The following is an 18,398-nucleotide window of genomic DNA, read 5'->3' as shown; positions in this document are numbered from 1 at the left end:
TGCATGATTTTGAGACAGCATGCAGCAGCAGCAGTCATTCGCATCAATGATGAGTGCCAAGACAGGCTGCTTCTCCGAGAAGGTGTTGTTTCTGAAGACTGACGTATGAGACTAAAAAAAAGGAAAAACATTGCACTCACATGAATGACCTGGTATGGCAAAGTGTCACTCTATTTGCCTGTTTCTATAGAGCGAGAGTAGTTTGTTCTTGGCCAGCTAGGACATGGAATCGTGGTCGACAGGTACCCTCGATCTTTAGATAGTAATGCTGATACATACCTGCACGATATTCTTCCCACTCGCATGATAACAAGACATTGCTGATAAAGCATGCAGCAGCGCACGCTTGATTTGATAGCTATTGTGCTATCTAGATCGTATTGACCATGGATAGGGCTACCCCCCTCATGTCTCTATCTATGCACTCTATATCTAGTCGCTACCATCTTCACCGCCACTGCTAAACATTATCGCTCCTTGAGCATAGCCTTCTCAACGATCTTAACACCCTCGCGCACCTTGGGGCAGTAGTGCCGCCTCAGGATCTCGCCCTCCCACACTGTCGTGGCAAAAGGATTGGAGCTCTCGACGCTTTCGCTGAGAGCGTTGAAGACACCGTCGCCCTTCCTCTCCTCCGTATCCCAGAGCGCAGCCACTTTGCGGCCGTGCGTGCCGCCCACGTCGGCCAAGAGGGCCAGGACGGCTTGGGTCGACTTCTCGGGCATGTGCAGGGAAGTCGTCATGAGCTGCTTGGTGAAGGCGGCGAGGCGGAGGGGCGGTACGGAGCGGATGTTCCAGGGCGGGAGGAGAATGGCGGTCAGGGAGCGGATGAGCAGGACCGTCGTGGTCTGGAGATTGATCTTGTTACGGGACTTGGTCGCTGTCGTGGATGGGGCGTCGGGGTCCGGGAGGTGCAGGGACTTGGCGCCGAGCTCGAGGTCGGGGTGCGTCGAGAGTTGGAGGAGAGCCTTGTAGAGGTGGGCGGTGAAGAAGGAGAGGTCGAGATGCAGATCTCCCCGGGCATTGTGCGCGTCTTGACCGGCGAGCAGCGCGAAGGCGGTCACGGTGCAAAGGAGGGCCTCACGGGCCGTATTGCGCGGGTTTGCCTCGAACTGTTCCTCTTCATCATCCTCGTCGCCATTCTCTGCCGCATCCGCACTACGGATCAAATCTTTCAGCGCTTCTAGGATATCGCCAAAGAAATCTTGGTTGATCAAGTGCGCATACTTCGCCAAACCCTCCAGGGTGGCACCCATTAAGTGCGCTACCCTGGCCTTCAAGATGCGGAAATACGAGGCAAAGACGAGCTTGAGTGTTTCGCTTTGCATACGCTCCCTTTCCTCATGACTGACGAGGGCATCGGCTTGGTCCATATCCTTCTGTAGCGCCTTCTGCTCCTTGTCCAACTTCTTCTGCTTTTTGCTGCGGACATCCTTCTTGTTCTTGAGTTTCTTGGCTCTTGGGACCATCGGCATGCTCAACATGATCTTTCGAGGCCTTGCCACTGAATTGGGAAGAGAAGCCGCAGATGGAGAATAAGTTCAAGACACTTTCATCGATCTGGTAGTCTCTTGCTCTCATCATCTTGGAGAGCAGCCCTACGGCTTCGAAAGCTGGGCGGCCTTCCTCGTCGTCTTCAAACAACTTGATGAGGCTGGCCGCACACTTTTCGAAACCGTTGTCCACCCTCCTCGTGCTCAGCTTGCCCACCAAGATCTTCACCAAGTCGGCTCGGAAGTTGAAGTGAGGCACACTGTTCAGCAAAGTACATGCACAAGTTATGGCGACATTCGCAACAGTCTGGCCCTTTCCGGCTGCTTCGCCTCGGCCTAGTTTCGCTTGTTTGGCGAGTTCCTTGATGAAGCCCTGGTATCCCGAGACCAGTGCCTGTTCGTAGCCCCTAAGAGTCCGAACGCCCTTTGATACCAGCTCCTTCGGACCGTCCTCTGTTTGCGGTCTTATCCTGTAACCCGGAATGACATCCTTGTATACGGAGAGCTGGGTGGCCATTGCTAGTTTCTGTATGGCGGGAATCCGTGACTGACCAATCTTGGCCAGGGCTTTGAAGGCACCAGCGTTGTCCTCCGGGTCTTCTTGGACCAAGGTCGCAATCTTGGCCAACTCCTCCTTGGCTTCCCGGATCTGCTGAGCCACCGGGATTTTTGGCGCCTCCGGCTTCTCCTCCTCTTCCTCCTCGACGCCGCTTGCATCGGAGGCGTCTAACCAGTCCTCATCGCTGACGACTGAGCCCGCATCATCTTGCGTGGCCTGCATATGTTGCAAGCGACCATCTGCAAGCTTGATTGGTAGCCGTGTGCTCTCCTTCACCTTGGCTTGGGCTTTCCGGGCTTTCGTCTCATAGTCTTGCTCCAGGTCCCAACTGGCGGCATTCTTGAAGAAGGCCTTCTGCACTTTGGCACTTGACCTGTCATCGTCATCTGACGGCGGAGGAGTGAGCTTCCTCTTTTTCGCTGGTCTGGATGCCATGTTTGTGAGCGACATCTGGTTTGTTGGGATCATGTGCCGGTGCCTTATTGCTCTAATAAGTTGTCTGTCCAAGCAAAGATGAGCATAAAATTTCCAGAGAATTGGGAGTCCAGGGTCCTTCTTTTCCGCTGTCGCCCCACTCTCCTAATCCCTGCCCAGCCATTCAAGCGGCGCCAAAGCAGCCAAGCCAAGATAATATCTCTTATCGGAACCCTCGATAAGAAAAAGTTCTGGAGGATGCTACAAAGTACAATACATTGAGGACAATCACCCGTCGACAAATCCCACCCCGCGATCATTCAATTGCTCTATACCCTCTGTCAAAATGCGTCCTCTTACAGAAGAAGAGGTAAGCTCAATCTCGCCTCACGTTGCCCACTTACAGGCCTCTTTCCGTACAGCCGTTGGCTGACCAAGGACTCTTTCTTAACCCGGCAGACCCAAACGGTTTTCGCGAAGCTTGCGTCGATATGCGGCAACAGCTTGAAGAACCTCATTGCGCCCATTGACAACTCGCCCAACGCCGACCGATATGTTTTCCGAGTGCAAAAAGACCGTAAGCCTCTATAACCTCGCCGCCAGCTGGCGCCCATTCCTCCTCCGGCGCCCCCTCGCTCGCGAGATGCTGCACTTGCGCAGTACTGCCCAGTCTGATGCGCTCTCTGCAAATTACAACTACTGACGTCGTCGGAACTTCTCTGCAAATAGGTGTCTACTATGTGCTCCTCTCTATGGCCAACCTTGCTACTACTGTGGCCCGCGACAACCTGCTGAGCTTGGGAACCTGTCTGGGAAAGATGACCAAGACGGGGAAGTTCAAGCTTCACATCACCGCGTTGCCAATCTTGGGTATGATTTGCCCCCAATCCGACGATGGCCTCTCATGGTGGTTTACTAAATATTCTGGTTGAACAGCTGAGCACTCCCGATACAAGATCTGGATCAAGGTATGTTCCGAGCATCCGAGCCCCCCCTGGTCATGCTACCTCAGAGAGCTAACACCAGGTATCACTGCAGCCCTCCGGCGAGATGCCCTTCCTGTACGGCGGAAACATTGTCAAAGCGCACGTGGGACGTTGGACCGAGGATACGCCAGAGCATACGGGAATCGTCGTGTTCAGCATGGACGACCGGCCGCTGGGCTTCGGTGTGACGGCCCGGTCCACCGCTGAGGCGAGACGTTTAGCTCCCACCGGCATGGTGGTCTTCCGACAAGCAGATGCTGGCGAGTACCTGCGCGACGAGGACTCCCTGTTCTCTTCTGGTTAAAAAGTCGGTGGGCGCCGATGGATGGCTATCAGACAAAAAAAAGGAGGGGAGTAGGGGGAGGAAGCGCTCTCGCACTTATCTGCATCGATCAGCGGAGTTACGGTGTTTTGGAGGCAAAATCATATCAGCCATGATTTGGTCATGGCTGCGATATCCTGCGTCATTGGTCTTCTTTAGTCGTTTAATTAGCACGAGGAGGCTCAAAGGCAGCCAAATTTCAGCAAATCTTAGTCAACCTCTCACACAAACAGTATTGTATTTGTGAGTATGGACCACAACGTAAAGTTACCCTTGCAGATCCTTCCTGTAACTAGCAGCCATATGTTGTAAAAGGCCCAGTATCGCTAGGATTTATAGAGAGCTGCTCGCTCTATGCCTGTATCACCCCCCAACCCCTTCTTATGAGCCGTTCACACCAACAATCCCATAACGCCAGGCTGAAATTTGATTCTATATTTTGACTCATAGGGTACTCCAAACTACCTACTATATCGGGCTCACAGGCCGGCTTTCACGCTGGAAGAGGCTAACATTATCCCTGTCTGCCACATAATCGCTATCTGCGTAATCGAGTATACTTTGTATCTCCTTGCTTCTGTGCCCCTTGATCCGCTGGATCTCACTGGCAGCGTAGTTGACTAGTGCCCGGCCGACTTCGTGTGGGGTGCCGTGCCATAGTTTTCCATCGGGCCCGGGCTCCAAGTTGCGCTCCACGACGACTATCCGGACTGCTTCGTGTGACGCGAAGGAACCCTCGACATCTAGCACGCCGACGGGCAGAAGTCCTGCTTTATGGGCCAGAGCCCGGTGCGCGCCAGCATCGATGTATAGAGTACCGTGGGGTGCAAGGCCATGAAGAAGCCAGAAGTAGCGATCTCGGATGGGCTGGGGGGGAAGGGAGGAATCGAGTGTGTAAGGGGACTTTAGCGCTGTCTTCGGCTGGCAAGGGCTCAGCGGGTTCAGACAGCGGATCCTCAGCTTGCTGCAGAGGTCTGCTTGTATCCTGCACATGACGGACAATCTGGGTAATGTTGCCGGGGCTCGAGGAACGTGTGATGACCGTCATGACGCCAGCCGAAGTAGCAAGCTTAGCAGCAACTATTTTGGTCGCCATGCCGCCAGTTCCAAGTGAGGACCCAGCGCTCGAAACTGGAGACATGTTAGTAACTAACTGCGAGTAAATTGGTGGCAATAACATACCGTCTGCTTGAACGCTACTAATGTCCTCGACAACCTCAATGGCCTTGGCGTCTGGATTCGTCCGCGGATTCTTGTCGTATAAGCAGTCGACATCCGTCATTAAGAAGAGGAAGTCGGCATGAACCATGCCAGCGGTGATGGCAGAGAGCGTGTCATTGTCGCCGAATTTGATTTCGGCAACGGCTAGGGTGTCGTTCTCATTGACGATGGGAATTACGCCCATGTCCAGGAGCCCCACCATGGTGTTTTGCGCATTGAGGTATCTTGTTCGCTGCCCGTGGATCATTAGCAACTTGGTGTAAGTCTCGAATCTGATCTGATGTCAACGTACATCGGCAATATCATTCCTGGTCAAGAGAATCTGGGCGATGGGTTGCCGGTAGTGGCCAAAGAAGCTATCCCACAGACTCATCAGACGGCACTGACCGATAGCCGCGAGGGCTTGCAGCTCGTGTAGGTGCTTCGGACGCTTGTCCTGGTCCATCCGTTGCAAGCCAACGCCGATGGCACCGGATGATACGATGACGACTTTGTGTCCATCCTTACGAAGCTTCACGGCCGTCGACACGATGAGGGTCAAGATGGGAAGTAAAGGCTCATGAGTCTTCTCGTCGACTATAGAGCTAGTTCCTATAAGCCAGCCAGTTGTCAGAAGAGTTCCCGTATGGTATGCCCCACTATATCGGTCATTCATTACAAGGAAGAGACCAGCCTCACTTACCGAGTTTAATCACGACCGTGAGTGACTTGGCGCCTTTCATTTTGGCAGATCTGAGTTAGTCAACCTGGCTCAGGGGAAGAAGGAAAAAGGAAGACTGCAATGCTGAAAAGACCCAGAGAGTAGTTCATGCATTATTATGTATGAGCATGCAGGAAGACTCACAGGGTGCATTGTCGCCTGGTAGGCCGGCCATCGTGTTACTTGGCAAGGCTTGCTGAGCTGCTTGCTTTGGTTATGAAAGGTCCACAGTCAGGAAATATGTGTAATGCCTTCCCAGGATTTGTTAGCAGATGCCCACTCAGCGGCAGACATTTCCATTGGGCTTTTCCGAAGTCGGTCAGAAAGCTGCAGAAAGCGAGCCAGCCCAGCACATCATTGGTAGAATGTCGATGTGGATTTTATGGAAGATAGGTTGCATAACTTCTGGCGAAGCATTAAGCTACTACATACATACCTCTCATGCTGCATAAATCTCACCGCCCGAAGAGCAAGTACTGATGTAACTATCTATCTATACCCATGCCGATTGAGATCCATTCCGACGACCTACCCACCCAGCTCAGATAATCTTATCGCTTTGAAGATCGAGACTATTTACGTGCCAGACTTGAGGACGAACTGCATCGATCCTATCCCGTCTGCGCAAAGCATCACTTCAAGCCTTGTTTCTCTGATTGCCTGGTCCCGATATAGGAGCCAGTCCTTTCGCCCAAGCAATCCACCACAGATCAATTACGCCCGGCCCTCCCACAAGCAATGGCGCCGACACAATCGCCGCGCGCTGTGCCCGAGGCAGTCTCCTCGCCCACGCCCACCAGTAGTGCCGCAGCAGCGACCGACCTGCCCCCCATCGTCAAGAACGACCCCGCGCGTACGGGCTTCGACCCGCAGACGAAGTGGTGGGTGAACTACTTCAAGATCCTGGCGGGGCAGGTGACGCCCGAGGGCCAGTTCCACTACCGGGAGTCGCGGACGGCGGCCAACGAGGCGCGCGACTGCAAGCGCTGCGAGGACTACCGCGACTTCGCCCTGCAGCACTCGCCGACGGTGCGCTTCCTGCGCGAGAAGGTCGAGGCCCTCAACGGCCGCCTCGACCAGGACAACGTCGTGTGCCGCCGCTGCCCCGCCCGCCTCACCGCCGACGGCGAGGTCCACCGCCAGAGCGGCGGCTTCAGCCCCGACCACGGCATCCTCATCTGCGCCAACGAGGTGCGCGACCGGGGCCACCTCGAGGACACCCTGGCACACGAGATGGTGCACGCCTGGGACCACCTGCGCTGGAAGATGGACTGGACCGGCGACAAGGACTTGAAGCACGCAGCTTGCACAGAGGTAAGCCTGCTTTCCGGGCCGCAGATTCGTCCAATCTTTACTAACGAGATTTGTCTGTTAAGATTCGAGCATCCATGTTGAGTGGCGAATGCAGGTGGACGAGAGAATCCTTTACCCGAGGAAACTGGACGTTGACACAACAATTCCAAGATTGCGTACGCAAAAGAGCTGTGGCCTCTGTCATGGCAAGACCGCGGTGCAAGGACGACGTACAAGCTGTGAAGGCCGTGAATCAAGTATGGGATTCATGCTATTCAGATACCCGACCGTTCGACGAAGTCTACAGGTAATGGGGTAGATCGACAATTTGCACAACAGCATCGACGGAGCGTGGAGTTAAGGATACAATGGATATTGTATGTATGTATTTAATCAGGAATCTGTGAATACCAGTACTACCTCTTCTGAATGCAATATTTCCCATGGCCAGATTGAAACCCCTATCCTGAACGCCTACTCCTAAGCTTATATTACAATCGATGCGCTTCATTACTTCATTATGATCATTGACTCGGTCCAGACTTGGACTTCTCGCGGTTTGCGGCTCGCTCGCCCTTCACACAGTGCTTGAGAATCCAAGGATGTTTCTGGACCTCGTCAAGAGGTATCCTCTTATCGGGGTCAAGAACCAGGAGCTAAGTGGCATTGAATTAGTATAAATTTCGCCACAAGGTTGAAGATGATGAACTTACCTTCTTGATGATATCTCGTGCCTCGGGGCTGACAAAGGAGGGGATCGTCATGTCAGCCCTGGCGATCCTCCGTTGTGTCATGACAGGCGTGTCTTCGAAGGGCGCCTCTCCCACCAAAAACTCATATGCTAGCACACCTAGTGACCACAGATCGACCTTCTCGTTGTAGAAGTTATCGGAACCTCCCGGCTTAATCATCTCCGGCGGGAGGTAGTCGAGCGTACCGCACATGGTCTGGCGTCTGTTGTTGGGTGCGTGCACACTCCAGCCGAAATCCGAGAGCTTGAGCTCGCCATGGATGCCCACCAGGATGTTCTCCGGCTTGATATCCCTGTGGATGACATGCTTGCGGTGCAGATACCGCAGGGCGCTGGCCATCTGTGCGACGTACTGGGCCGCCTTCCACTCGGGAAACCGGTTTTCTTTGCGGAGGTGCTTGTAAAGCTCACCCTTGCCGGCAAACTCGAGGATCAGGAAGACACGCTTGCTGTCGTGGAAGTGGCCATACAGCTGGAGGACGTTGGGGTGGCGCAGGTTGCTCTGGATCTCAATCTCGCGGCGCACCTGCTTCTCCACCCGACCTTGTTGCAACTCGTTCTTGTGCAGCACCTTCAGGGCACAGATGAAGCCATTGGAGCGTTCGCGGGCCAGATAGACGCGGCCGAATTTGCCTTTGCCCAACGGGCGACCAATCTCGAACATGCCCAGGTGAAACTGCTTGATGGTGGGCTGCTCGACGAGCACAACGGACTTTCGCTCAGCTTGGGACTCGTCGGACGTCCTTGAGCCTGAGCTGGGCAGGGGCTTTCGTGTGGGTGAAGGGGGCTGTGCTCCTTTCCTTTGTGCTGCTTGGGAAGGGAGAGTGACGGAGGTGACGGTGTTGCCGCTCTGGGACTGCAAAGCGACCTTGTAGAGGCCTGGCCTGCTTGAACTATGTGCTAGCTGTGTTGTGGACGTAGCAGCCTATAATGGGACAGAAAGTTAACTTGACTTGTCCAAATTGCTACCAGCGAGATAAAGAAGAAAACAGAGATTCTAGATGATTGGTGGTGCATACCTTGGACTTGTACAACTTGGTGCCATCGCCTGAGTTGCTGTTCTCATCGTTTACGGACATGCGCCCGAATTGGGCCTCGAGAGTTTTGGTTGCCATGATCCTGATCGTGGTCTTATTGGCCTGTTTTTAGAACAGAGAGACTCGATGATGGACGAAGCCCAATAACCAAAGCCGTGGTTAAAAAAGGTCAAATGTCTGTTGTGTTGTGTGTGCTTTCCGTGGGGAAACAAGAGGGTGCGTTGACGGATGTAGGGGGCAAGGCACCTGATCTTATTGAAGTACTGTGCGTAGGGAGGATGTCCACTTTGTTTTTTTGAGGAGCTGAGACTTCCCCATCGTCCGTCGGCAGGGCAACCAGCGCTCTTACCATTGGATCCACCTCACTGAACACTGGGCATTTATCGCACCAAACAACACATTAATGGGAATTATTGACAACTCGCAGATCTCACACAGTCGTACTCCATTTTGTCGTATTACATAGATGTATCAATGCTCCATACTGACTGACGGTGGTCTTTCTGTACTTGCAACGCTATGCAGCTCCGCTACTCCGCTACTCCGAATGCCTTTTCATCCGGCGTCTTCTAAGTTAGAGATACCGTTAGGTATTTACGCAGTAGGTAGGTAACTATTATAAATCTACCGTTACCAGCTATCCTGCCGCTAGTTATCCCATTACAAGTAACGAGTCAAGTGGAAAGCTTGCCCGTTTCGTACAGAGGAGACCGTAAACGGCACTGGTTTCATGCCAAACACCAAGCTTACATGGCCATCTGCTAATAGAAGCCCTCCGTGGTAGGCGGGCGGAAGTGCAGTAGTGCACCACTATCTACCCGTCTTTTCTTCCAATAGTCCAGTATGTCCAAGTCAACGCAAATGAATCGCGAAAGACTTAAGTAGAAAGCTTCCGGCTTGCCAAGCACTCATTGAACAAATCCAAGGAGGCACAAAGTCGAATAAACTTCCAGCAAAGCATAAGAGTTCGAGTTCTATATATGAACTGAGTAAGATGGAGGTAAGGATGTATGGGCAGAGTCGGTCGGGCTACTGTCGGGGGGTTCTAGTTTGCGGCTCGGCCGTGTCACTATCCGCCCCGTACGACGCTACTTGCCTGTTTGTTTAACCTCCCCAAGTTAGCCAGGTGTTGGATACATATCAAGTTCAGATCTTGAGCAGAATAACCGTGGGTACACGACAAATAGCGGGATAAATTATCCGAGCGAAACCCGACTTTCTACCTACTCATGCAACAGTCAAATTTAGCCTTGCTGCGTATGTAGTACCAAGTACTCCGTAGATGCATAAGTGATCAGGTAGGTACATGCTGCTATGTACCACGGATACCTGGATACCCCCATGCTAATTGAAGGTGTGCAGGTGGACTGGTGGGCAAGTGGGGCTGGAGTCTGGCAAGCTGGCGACTCGGCGAGTGCGTACGTCAGAGTCCCCAAGGTTTACAAGATGAAGAAGTGCCCAGGGTCCGTCCGTTGCGCTATGTAGGTATGTGCATAACCAAGAATCACAAGTTGCGATCGTCCGTCCCCTGTCAGTTGCCGGCATTCATTAACTTACTTCTCAACCATTTCTACAATCCTTCTCATGGTTTATTGATCATTTCGTCTAGTCGTGATACCGACACTTTTCTTACCCATTGCCTCCTCGATATAATACTTACCGTTTTTTGATTGTATGGGGGGCGCATCTATCGCCTAACAACCGTTGTTCGCAATGGCCTCTGTATTGAGTGCAGCATCTCCCGTGGGCTCCGAGGTCTTCGCCGCCATCGCCCTTCTCGTCCTCTCCTTCGTCGTCCTCCTCATCTTGCGATACTACCTACCGCTTCGCGCCACGCCCGCCTACGTTCTCGTCCCCATCTTCTTCGCCCTCTGGCTACCGGCCTTTATCGTGCTGCTCGTCCCCATCGACCTCGCTTCGAGCGCCGCAACCGACGATGTAGCCGCCCGCGGCATCTGGTTCCCGCCGCGCCTACTGCTGGTTTCCTGGAGGATAACGTACTGGCTGACGTTTGCACTCACATGGTTCATACTGCCCATCCTTGCCGAATACTCCGACGCCGGATATAGAGAACCAAGAGACCGCGTCATGTACTCTTTGCGCCAAAACGCACAGTACCAAGCCATCGTCCTTGGATCCGGCATTATAGGCCTGGTCTACTACTTCATCACGTACGGCTTCCGCCTTGTGTACCTGAAAGGCGTGGTCATGGCGCTGGCCTACTGCTGGGGCCTGTTTCTCGCCATCTATTTGATGGGCCACGGACTCGTTACGATACCGCGAACACTATTTCGAAATGCGAGCATCAGCGGCAGACTACGGAGACTACAGTCGAATGCGCCCAAGCTATACGAAAGGATGGAGGACGCGATTATGAACCTTGAAGAGCTGGAGGTCCAGGTGTCCGAGTTGAGCAAGCGCAAGACGGGTACCGCTCGGAATTTCCAGGAATGGATCGAGGAATTGGCCGACATGTGCAATGTGCCCGAGTCACGACCCGGCAGCTCCATGCCGCGGATCGGAGCTGAGAGTCGCATCTTGCCTACCGTCATCACCGAGAAATATATGGCAGACTTGACGCGGCAACTCGACCGAGCGCGCCATACCAGATCTCGCTATGTCGACGAATGGAACCTGCTTCTACTGGATGCCTCGAGAACGCAGGCAATCCTGGACTCTGCAGCATCGAAGAAGCTTGACTTCGGCAGCGCTACGCCAGGCTCATCTTTCCTCGAAAGGACGACTATTCTAACCCCCTATACACGATACCTGTATCATTTCCATGTCCTACCGGCACTTCGGGTCATGTTTGCGGGCTTTCTGGCTCTAGCATCTGCTTGCATTATTTGGTCCGAGATGGTCAGGACAGCATTGCCCAGCTTATCGGTGATCCGGCTCAGCGTAGTCCATCACTGGACCGGCGAAAAGGGGCAGGTGGGTTTTGCTGGCCAAGTGATCGCTGCGCTCTGGATCTTATACATGTGTGCGGCAGCCCTGACCTCGATGACCGAAGTAAAGGTCTGGAGAGGGCGTGCCTTGGTGCGGCGCAACACCGCCTATGAATCTGGTTTCTGGTATGCAAGCTATGTCGCGAGGCTTAGCGTGCCCCTGTCCTACAATTTCATGACCTTCCTTTCGCCGACGGTATTTACGAAGACGCGATTCTACGACTTCCTGGGCCAGCTCATCGACTTCACACCCCTCGGTAACTGGTTTGACAACCTCTTCCCCATTTTTGGTCCTTCTCCCCGTGTGTGCGACTCTTTTCGGGCTGTATGGCAAGGTCAAGCGTATGGTCGGCTTTGACATGGATCTTGTCGACGAGGAGGAGAACGAGTCGGGCTACGGTACGGGATCGTGGCGCGAAGGCCGCGCCCTCATCGAGCGCGAGCTCAACGGAACCTCGCTCTCGCGACGCGAGGCCATCATCGGCGGATCAGCCACGAGGTCGACGCCCATTCTCTCGGTCCCCGCGGCGCGGCGCGAGGGTGCCCCCCAAACCCCCTTCGCCACCTCCCCCTCGTCGTACCGGGACAACGTGGCTCCGCCCAGCAGCAGGGCGGCGGCGCAGTCGCGGTCGCGAATCGCCAACAGCGACGGGGAAGCCGAGGACGACAACTTCTTCACCTCGCTAGGCCACCGCGTCAAGAACACCATCGATACCATCGACACGCCCAAGTGGTTCCAGGAGATTGGCGACGGGATCAAGAAGCCCAAGTGGCTAGGCGGGGACGAAGAGGGGACGCAGCCCGGGAGCAGTAGTGCGGCCGGCAGTGGTAGTGGCAGTAATAGTAATAATCTAGATGTCAGGAGGTGGTTTGGTGGTGGTAATGATGGGAGGATACGGTTATAAGATCCTAACGGGGCTGCCCATATTGGCATATGACCAAAAATAGACTTGATTCAAGAATAGCAATCACTATACAAATAAATGTTCAGTTCACACAACAGACCCCCAGTTATGATATTACATGGCAGGCTATTTAGCATGAGAATTACAGCAGCCTCCTGAGATATTCCTTTCACTCACATATCAAGTGCTTTATACATAATACATCGACTGAAGAGGTGTGAACATTGTAAATACTCTCTGACTTCCTATGAGCCTACAAGATTGGAAACCTCAATGTCGAGAATCGAACTGATACTTGTAACAGATTACAAACGAGAGGCTGCAAGCGGCGTTGATAGTAGACCAACATATACATCATTCATTGACACCAATCAAAGAGCAACTGAGCCAAGCAAGTAAACAAGTACTAGATATAGTTCTGGAAAGAGGGTCCTCTCCCTTCATAAAATGGCTACCTATTCAACCCAGCTCCTGAAACAACCAGCGAAAAGGGGAGGGCAGAAGATGCTTAGTAGTCGGTGTTGTTGCTGTTGTCGTAGCCGGCGCCCTCGCGCTTCTCGCGGCCCTTCTGCTCCAGGCCGCCCATGCCAAGGGTCGCGCCAGCCTTCTCTATGACCTTTCCGATTCCGCTATCGCCTCCCTTGCGGTCCGACGAAGAATAGTCATCGCGGCTGTTGTCATTGTCGCCGCGACGGCCGGAAGAGCCGTAGGCGCCACCGGAGCCGAAGTCGTTGGCGCCCGTGGTTGTCGTCGTGGTGTTTCCGCCGAAGTTGTCGTCGCCGAACTCGTTGCGGCCCGTCGTGTTGCCGCCGCTCGAGCCGAAGGCGCTGTCGTTGTCGTTGCGGCGGCTGCCGCCGGACGAACCGTAGGCACCTCCCGACGATGTCGTCGTCGTGGATGAGCCGAAGGCGTCGTCGCCTGCGTTACGGCCGGACGAGCCATAGCCACCGGCACCACCGCCAGAGGCGGTGGTTGTGGACGAGCCGTAGGTGTTGCTGCTGTTGTAGTCATCGTTGCCGCCGCCGCCGCCGATGCCGGCGCCGGAGCCAATGCCGGTAGTGGATGAGCCGTAGCTGTCACTGCCGCCGGCGCCGGTGCCGGTGGTGGAAGAGCCGTAGGTGTTGTCGTTGTCGCGACGGCTGGAGCCGTAGCTGTTGGAGCCAGTGTTCCCGGACGATGAGCCGTAGGGGTCCTGCGAGCGGGTGGTACTGGACCCGTAGGGGCTGTCCTGTTCCTGGCGGCCGGCGGTGCCAGTGGTAGAGGAGCCGTAGGCGTTGTCGTTGTCGCGGCCCGAGGAGCCGTAGTTGTCGCTACGGCCGCCGCCGCCGGAACCATATGTGTCCGAACCTCCTTGGCGAGAGCCCTGAATATGCTGTCAGTTACGGAAGAAAAGGGGGGATCGATCGTTGCTATAGAAGGTCATTATTATAACTTACGTAACTATCGTTGCCGTAGCTGCTCTGTGATGATAGTTAGTAACTGGGCTCAGTTCGGATAGCAGGTCATGCGGACTTACGTTGTCGTTGTAAGACATGATGAAGAAGTTAACGTTGAACTTTGGTAGATTGTTTAGGGTGTACAGAAGTCAGTATTCTCAATTCACTTGTATACAGATGTGTATGGATGTAGGTTTTGATAGACTCCATCCTCCGACTCAGAGTACACCTTGGAAGAGAGCTGGTTTATATATCACAGCAGTAGCAAGCCCCAGCGAGCTACCTCCGCGTAACCCCCCACCCCCCTAAATGGTGGAAGAGGGGGGATGCGCAGCAAGAAAGAAGACGACGTCACTCGACATACCCTTTCCCCCCCTACGGCTAAACGAGGTCTCGTCCTGCTTCGGCTTTCATGAATGACCCGAGTTGCGTGTTGTGTCTCTCATTCCAGCCAGTATGTGGAGGGCTAGGACCCGTACCTAGGGGAGACGTAACGCCAATACAGAAGCTTTCGTCATCAGAAGCGGCCTCGATCATATACACCCTGTTGTCCCTCTTGCTGCAGTTTTGAGACATGAGAGGACTAGCGGTGCTATCAGAATAGACTTTGGGAAGTACATAGCTTCAGCGTGTACAGCACGGGCTGAGCGGATGAGCTCTCTCGTCATGGTATCCCCAGCCCCCCGGTCCCAAGCCGAAGCCAAGTTAAGAAGACTACATAGCTCTGAGCTGGCATCGATCCCTGCTGGGGCAGGGCATACCACTGACAGGAAGCATGGGCAGTTGTTGGTGGCATGTTCTGACGGACGGCAAGAAATTTACCACACCTAACCAATCGATGGTATGTAGCATCATATCACCGGTAGCGACTAGTAAGGGTTCGACCGATTGGCTGAAGGACGAAGCCTGCACGTGCAGGCAAGACGCAAAACATGGCGGCACCCCTGCGTGCTTCTCTCAGGCAATATACCGGTTTTGGTGGAAAACTCAAGGTGAGAGAAAGTAGAACATCCCCTCCCTCTGTCTCTCTTCGGACTGCCAGAATGCCATATTGCGAGAGTGTTATGGACAGAACCTGTGGCATCATCCAGGATCGCGATTTGCCGCAGTTGGGGGAAGGTAATTGGCGTGATCAGGAGGAAAGGCTTACCTGGGATTCGGGAGCTGGACATGAATTGTAGCAGTCGATTGGCGGCCTCTAAACCACAGCTTCCATCACTAAAGCTTAACGAGCAGCACTAATGCTGCCCAGGCCAAGAATTCTAGAAGCAGTATCCTAGTGGTACATGCCTCACTACTACGTATCACAAGTCCCTGTTTCTAGAGTACAGCAAGCTAATAGGTTAATAACAGGTTGGAAAAAGACTCAACTCCCTCTCTCACGTAAATGAAGGGAGTGATACATACCTGCACTACATACCTCTGTCCTACCCCGCTTACGTCAAGGCATCTAGTAGTAGATCGCACAGGGGTCGATCGCAAAGGAGGGGCAACGGGCAACATCTTGACGGGGCGTGGAACGAGTGCCAGCCAGACCAATGGCGTTGCTTTCAGACCTGGCCAGTCAATGGCTTCACTGTTGGACACATGGGTGGACACATGGGCCATATGGATGGTTTCTGTAAACTGATTGCAATTTATTTTCATCGCCAATCCATCATGCTTCATGCCATGACAAAGAAGCCATCAGGGTGTGCCGCAATAATGATTGGCGGATATGTCGTGTTATGTTCTGTTGTGTCGCAGCTGTCATGAGCCCGTACAAACCCACACTCCGAGAGCGTCTTAGGGGTATTTCTACTCTATGTTGTGGTATGCTTCGCCTTGCGCAGTCGCTCGCAGCTCTCATCATGTATGCAATACAGTAAATAGACCTTCGGCGGTGGAAGCAATGCCAAGAACCTAAACCAAGGAGCCGGATCGCTTTCCGCGCCAAACAGGAAGGCCGTCTATCCCTCCTGACCACCCCCTCCCCAAGGAAAATAGTCTACGGGTATCAAATGCATGCGCAGTACTGTAGTCAAAAAAAAGGAAGTGTCTCAACAGTCTAGTTGCGAGATCATGGGGCTTAGTTCAACCAAGTCTTCCACCTGGCCGAAAATGCTCATCTTTTCCACGCAACATGTCTCCTAGAGCTCATGAAAGCGTGGCCTCGGCGCCGCTGGCCTTGACCACTCCGTCGCCACCGTTGGACGATGGCACTGCCATGGGCCTTTTTTGTGCCTTGGAAGACAGTGCAACCAGCTCCTCTAACATCACCTCTCTGGTTGAGCGGGTCAACTCGTCCACGTCGGCAGCGGTCAGGCCCGAGGTAGGAATAGGGTCCAGAACTAGTCAAGTTGGTCAGTCTATGGGCTACGGACGTCGTCGATTAGCCAACTTACCCTTGACCGGGATCTTGCCCGAGTTGAAAATGAAGCTCTTGACGTAGAGCACGTGCGAGTAGTTGGCGACAACGACTGGAACGATAGGCACACCAGCCTGGACAGCCAGATGGAATGCGCCTTTCTTGAAGGGAAGGAGCGTGGGCTCCTTGGAGTAGCTGCGCGTGCCCTCGGGGAACAGGTACACGCTCTGCTTCAGATGCTTCATCTCGGCGGCGGCCTTGCTCATGGCTGCCCGGGCATCGCTCGAGTTCTTTCGGTCGATGAAGACGGTGCCGCTGAGGGTCATGAACCATCCCAGGAACGGCCAGCTCTTCAGCGACTTCTTGGCCGTGACCGCGCAGTATTTGGGGAACATGCAGCCCAGCATGAGCACGTCCAACTCGGTCTGGTGGTTGCCGACAAAGACGGCCGGTCGCACGGTCTCGAGGTGTTTTTCGGGGTCTTCGATTTCGAACGTGATGCCGGTCGCGGCGGCCATGAGGAACTTGAAGACGCGGCCGGTGGCCCACTGCGCGCTCTGCCCGCTGCCGGCCAGGCGCATGGCTATGGAGATGACGACGCCGCTGGAGGCGGTGACTACCAGGGCCATGTAGGCAGCGAGGGAGCGGGCGGCGAAGGCCGCCTTGGGCATGACGAAGGAGATCATGTAGAGGGCCAGGGTGAGGGCGACCTGGCCTACAATGAAGTAGGCAAAGTATAGTAGGAACGACATGTCGAGGGTTGTTCGGGGGGCCGGCGGAAACTCTCTTCGATATATTTTTTCTTCAGATGAACCGTTTGCGGCACGGCGTGAGTGTGGGCGACTTAGCGCACAGCTGGACTGTCCCTACGTAGCCGTCGGGTGGCTTGCTGAAGGTTTGTTGGGCTCCTGGCAGCTGAGTAGTTTTACGCTGGTTTGATTGGAGATGGCCCAGTTGTGACAAGTAGAGACGAAGAGGGGCAAGAGTTTTTAGGCAAGTTGTCAGATCAGACCGGGGTGAATCAACCATCCATCCAAGCCAGCAGCCACACAACAAAATCGGAGGATATGCACATGAAAAGAAAGAAAGAAAAGGGAGAAAAAACCACGAAGTTTGTCTACCTATTCAACTGGTGGTGCAGTCAGTTCCAATTCCGGGCTAAAAGGTGGTAAGTATCGGTTGGATGTTTCCATGCTCTCTCACCGACACCGCAGCACTTGATTTGTTGAGGGGTTCAAGGCCAGGTCGAGTTAATTCAAAAGTGCTTCAATTTTGATTAGCCTTGGCGCTCTAATGATCACCACCACATCCTCAAGCACCTAGCCGATGCGCAGTGTAACTACGACTTACTACTACTAAACCCGCTTCGTTTGCAGCATGTGACCCCCATCAAATGATACCGAGCCCCAACTACCAAATATAGGCACCCGTCGCCTCAAGATTCAAGCATCTGATCTTCCTTAGTTGTGTTCAATGCATGTTAGTATCACTTGACAGCTTCAATTCCTGGAGTTCCGCAGGTCATTCTCCTACCCATACTACCCTAACCGAGACCTACATGTTAGTCAGTGATGAATGTTCGGCGTGCCGCTCCCAGCCAGCCACCTGCGGGTGTTGGTGCGGGTTTTCAAGTGACATATCAAATAGACTTCGGTCTCACGCGGGCTGGCGGGAGATCACTGAAATCGGGAGTCTTATCTTCTCCCCACCATGATTGTGTTCCACCTCAAAGCTTGATATTTCGAATGCCCATTCTATGGTAGATCATTCCATCTCCAAGACATCTTCTCGAAAGGTGAGTTCCATTATACAATGTTGAACTGCTTCGTCAAGCCACCTCTCTCCTACGCTAATCAGCACTCAGAGTCGTTGGCGTCCGGCAAGCGCTAGAAGCACCACTACGGGCATTTAGCTCAGTTAAGCTCATATCTTCTCGCTCTATCGAACCCCTCGAGTATCTTCCCATCAACACCATGGTATGACGCA

At 53.7% G+C, this 18,398-nt stretch overlaps 8 protein-coding genes across 8 annotated transcripts; 3 read left to right on the top strand and 5 right to left on the bottom strand.

Annotated features, from left to right (window-relative positions):
- Positions 1-467: 467 nt before the first annotated feature.
- PG994_011658 (Nucleolar complex-associated protein 3) lies at positions 468-2,487 on the bottom strand (the record flags this gene model as incomplete). Its single annotated transcript, XM_066863067.1, has 2 exons — positions 468-1,451; positions 1,483-2,487. 2 exons carry the CDS (start codon positions 2,485-2,487, stop codon positions 468-470), a joined length of 1,989 nt encoding a protein of 662 aa, XP_066712177.1.
- A 325-nt stretch (positions 2,488-2,812) lies between these two features.
- PG994_011657 (uncharacterized protein) lies at positions 2,813-3,756 on the top strand (the record flags this gene model as incomplete). Its single annotated transcript, XM_066863066.1, has 5 exons — positions 2,813-2,836; positions 2,947-3,043; positions 3,196-3,336; positions 3,403-3,434; positions 3,505-3,756. 5 exons carry the CDS (start codon positions 2,813-2,815, stop codon positions 3,754-3,756), a joined length of 546 nt encoding a protein of 181 aa, XP_066712176.1.
- A 486-nt stretch (positions 3,757-4,242) lies between these two features.
- PG994_011656 (uncharacterized protein) lies at positions 4,243-5,717 on the bottom strand (the record flags this gene model as incomplete). The annotated part of the gene is made up of 5 exons (XM_066863065.1): positions 4,243-4,641; positions 4,679-4,905; positions 4,957-5,227; positions 5,288-5,586; positions 5,678-5,717. The coding sequence occupies 5 exons, from the start codon at positions 5,715-5,717 to the stop codon at positions 4,243-4,245; spliced, it is 1,236 nt and encodes a 411-aa protein (XP_066712175.1).
- A 716-nt stretch (positions 5,718-6,433) lies between these two features.
- PG994_011655 (Mitochondrial inner membrane protease ATP23) lies at positions 6,434-7,299 on the top strand (the record flags this gene model as incomplete). The annotated part of the gene is made up of 2 exons (XM_066863064.1): positions 6,434-7,009; positions 7,072-7,299. 2 exons carry the CDS (start codon positions 6,434-6,436, stop codon positions 7,297-7,299), a joined length of 804 nt encoding a protein of 267 aa, XP_066712174.1.
- A 213-nt stretch (positions 7,300-7,512) lies between these two features.
- On the bottom strand, positions 7,513-8,854 carry PG994_011654 (kinase-like domain-containing protein; the record flags this gene model as incomplete). Its single annotated transcript, XM_066863063.1, has 3 exons — positions 7,513-7,644; positions 7,702-8,664; positions 8,759-8,854. 3 exons carry the CDS (start codon positions 8,852-8,854, stop codon positions 7,513-7,515), a joined length of 1,191 nt encoding a protein of 396 aa, XP_066712173.1.
- A 1,635-nt stretch (positions 8,855-10,489) lies between these two features.
- PG994_011653 (uncharacterized protein) lies at positions 10,490-12,629 on the top strand (the record flags this gene model as incomplete). Its single annotated transcript, XM_066863062.1, has 2 exons — positions 10,490-12,028; positions 12,060-12,629. 2 exons carry the CDS (start codon positions 10,490-10,492, stop codon positions 12,627-12,629), a joined length of 2,109 nt encoding a protein of 702 aa, XP_066712172.1.
- A 508-nt stretch (positions 12,630-13,137) lies between these two features.
- Positions 13,138-14,163, bottom strand: PG994_011652 (uncharacterized protein; the record flags this gene model as incomplete). Its single annotated transcript, XM_066863061.1, has 3 exons — positions 13,138-13,992; positions 14,066-14,089; positions 14,146-14,163. 3 exons carry the CDS (start codon positions 14,161-14,163, stop codon positions 13,138-13,140), a joined length of 897 nt encoding a protein of 298 aa, XP_066712171.1.
- Positions 14,164-16,201: 2,038 nt separating this feature from the next.
- Positions 16,202-17,164, bottom strand: PG994_011651 (uncharacterized protein; the record flags this gene model as incomplete). The annotated part of the gene is made up of 2 exons (XM_066863060.1): positions 16,202-16,395; positions 16,450-17,164. The coding sequence occupies 2 exons, from the start codon at positions 17,162-17,164 to the stop codon at positions 16,202-16,204; spliced, it is 909 nt and encodes a 302-aa protein (XP_066712170.1).
- Positions 17,165-18,398: the final 1,234 nt, after the last annotated feature.

Source organism: Apiospora phragmitis, assembly GCF_038363925.1.
Source record: "Apiospora phragmitis strain CBS 135458 chromosome Unknown utg000010l:1.0-9815664.0:1.0-9183399.0, whole genome shotgun sequence".
Classification (NCBI taxonomy): domain Eukaryota; kingdom Fungi; phylum Ascomycota; class Sordariomycetes; order Amphisphaeriales; family Apiosporaceae; genus Apiospora; species Apiospora phragmitis.
Note: the sequence above shows the minus strand (reverse complement) of the source record. Positions and strands in the feature narration are given on the sequence as shown.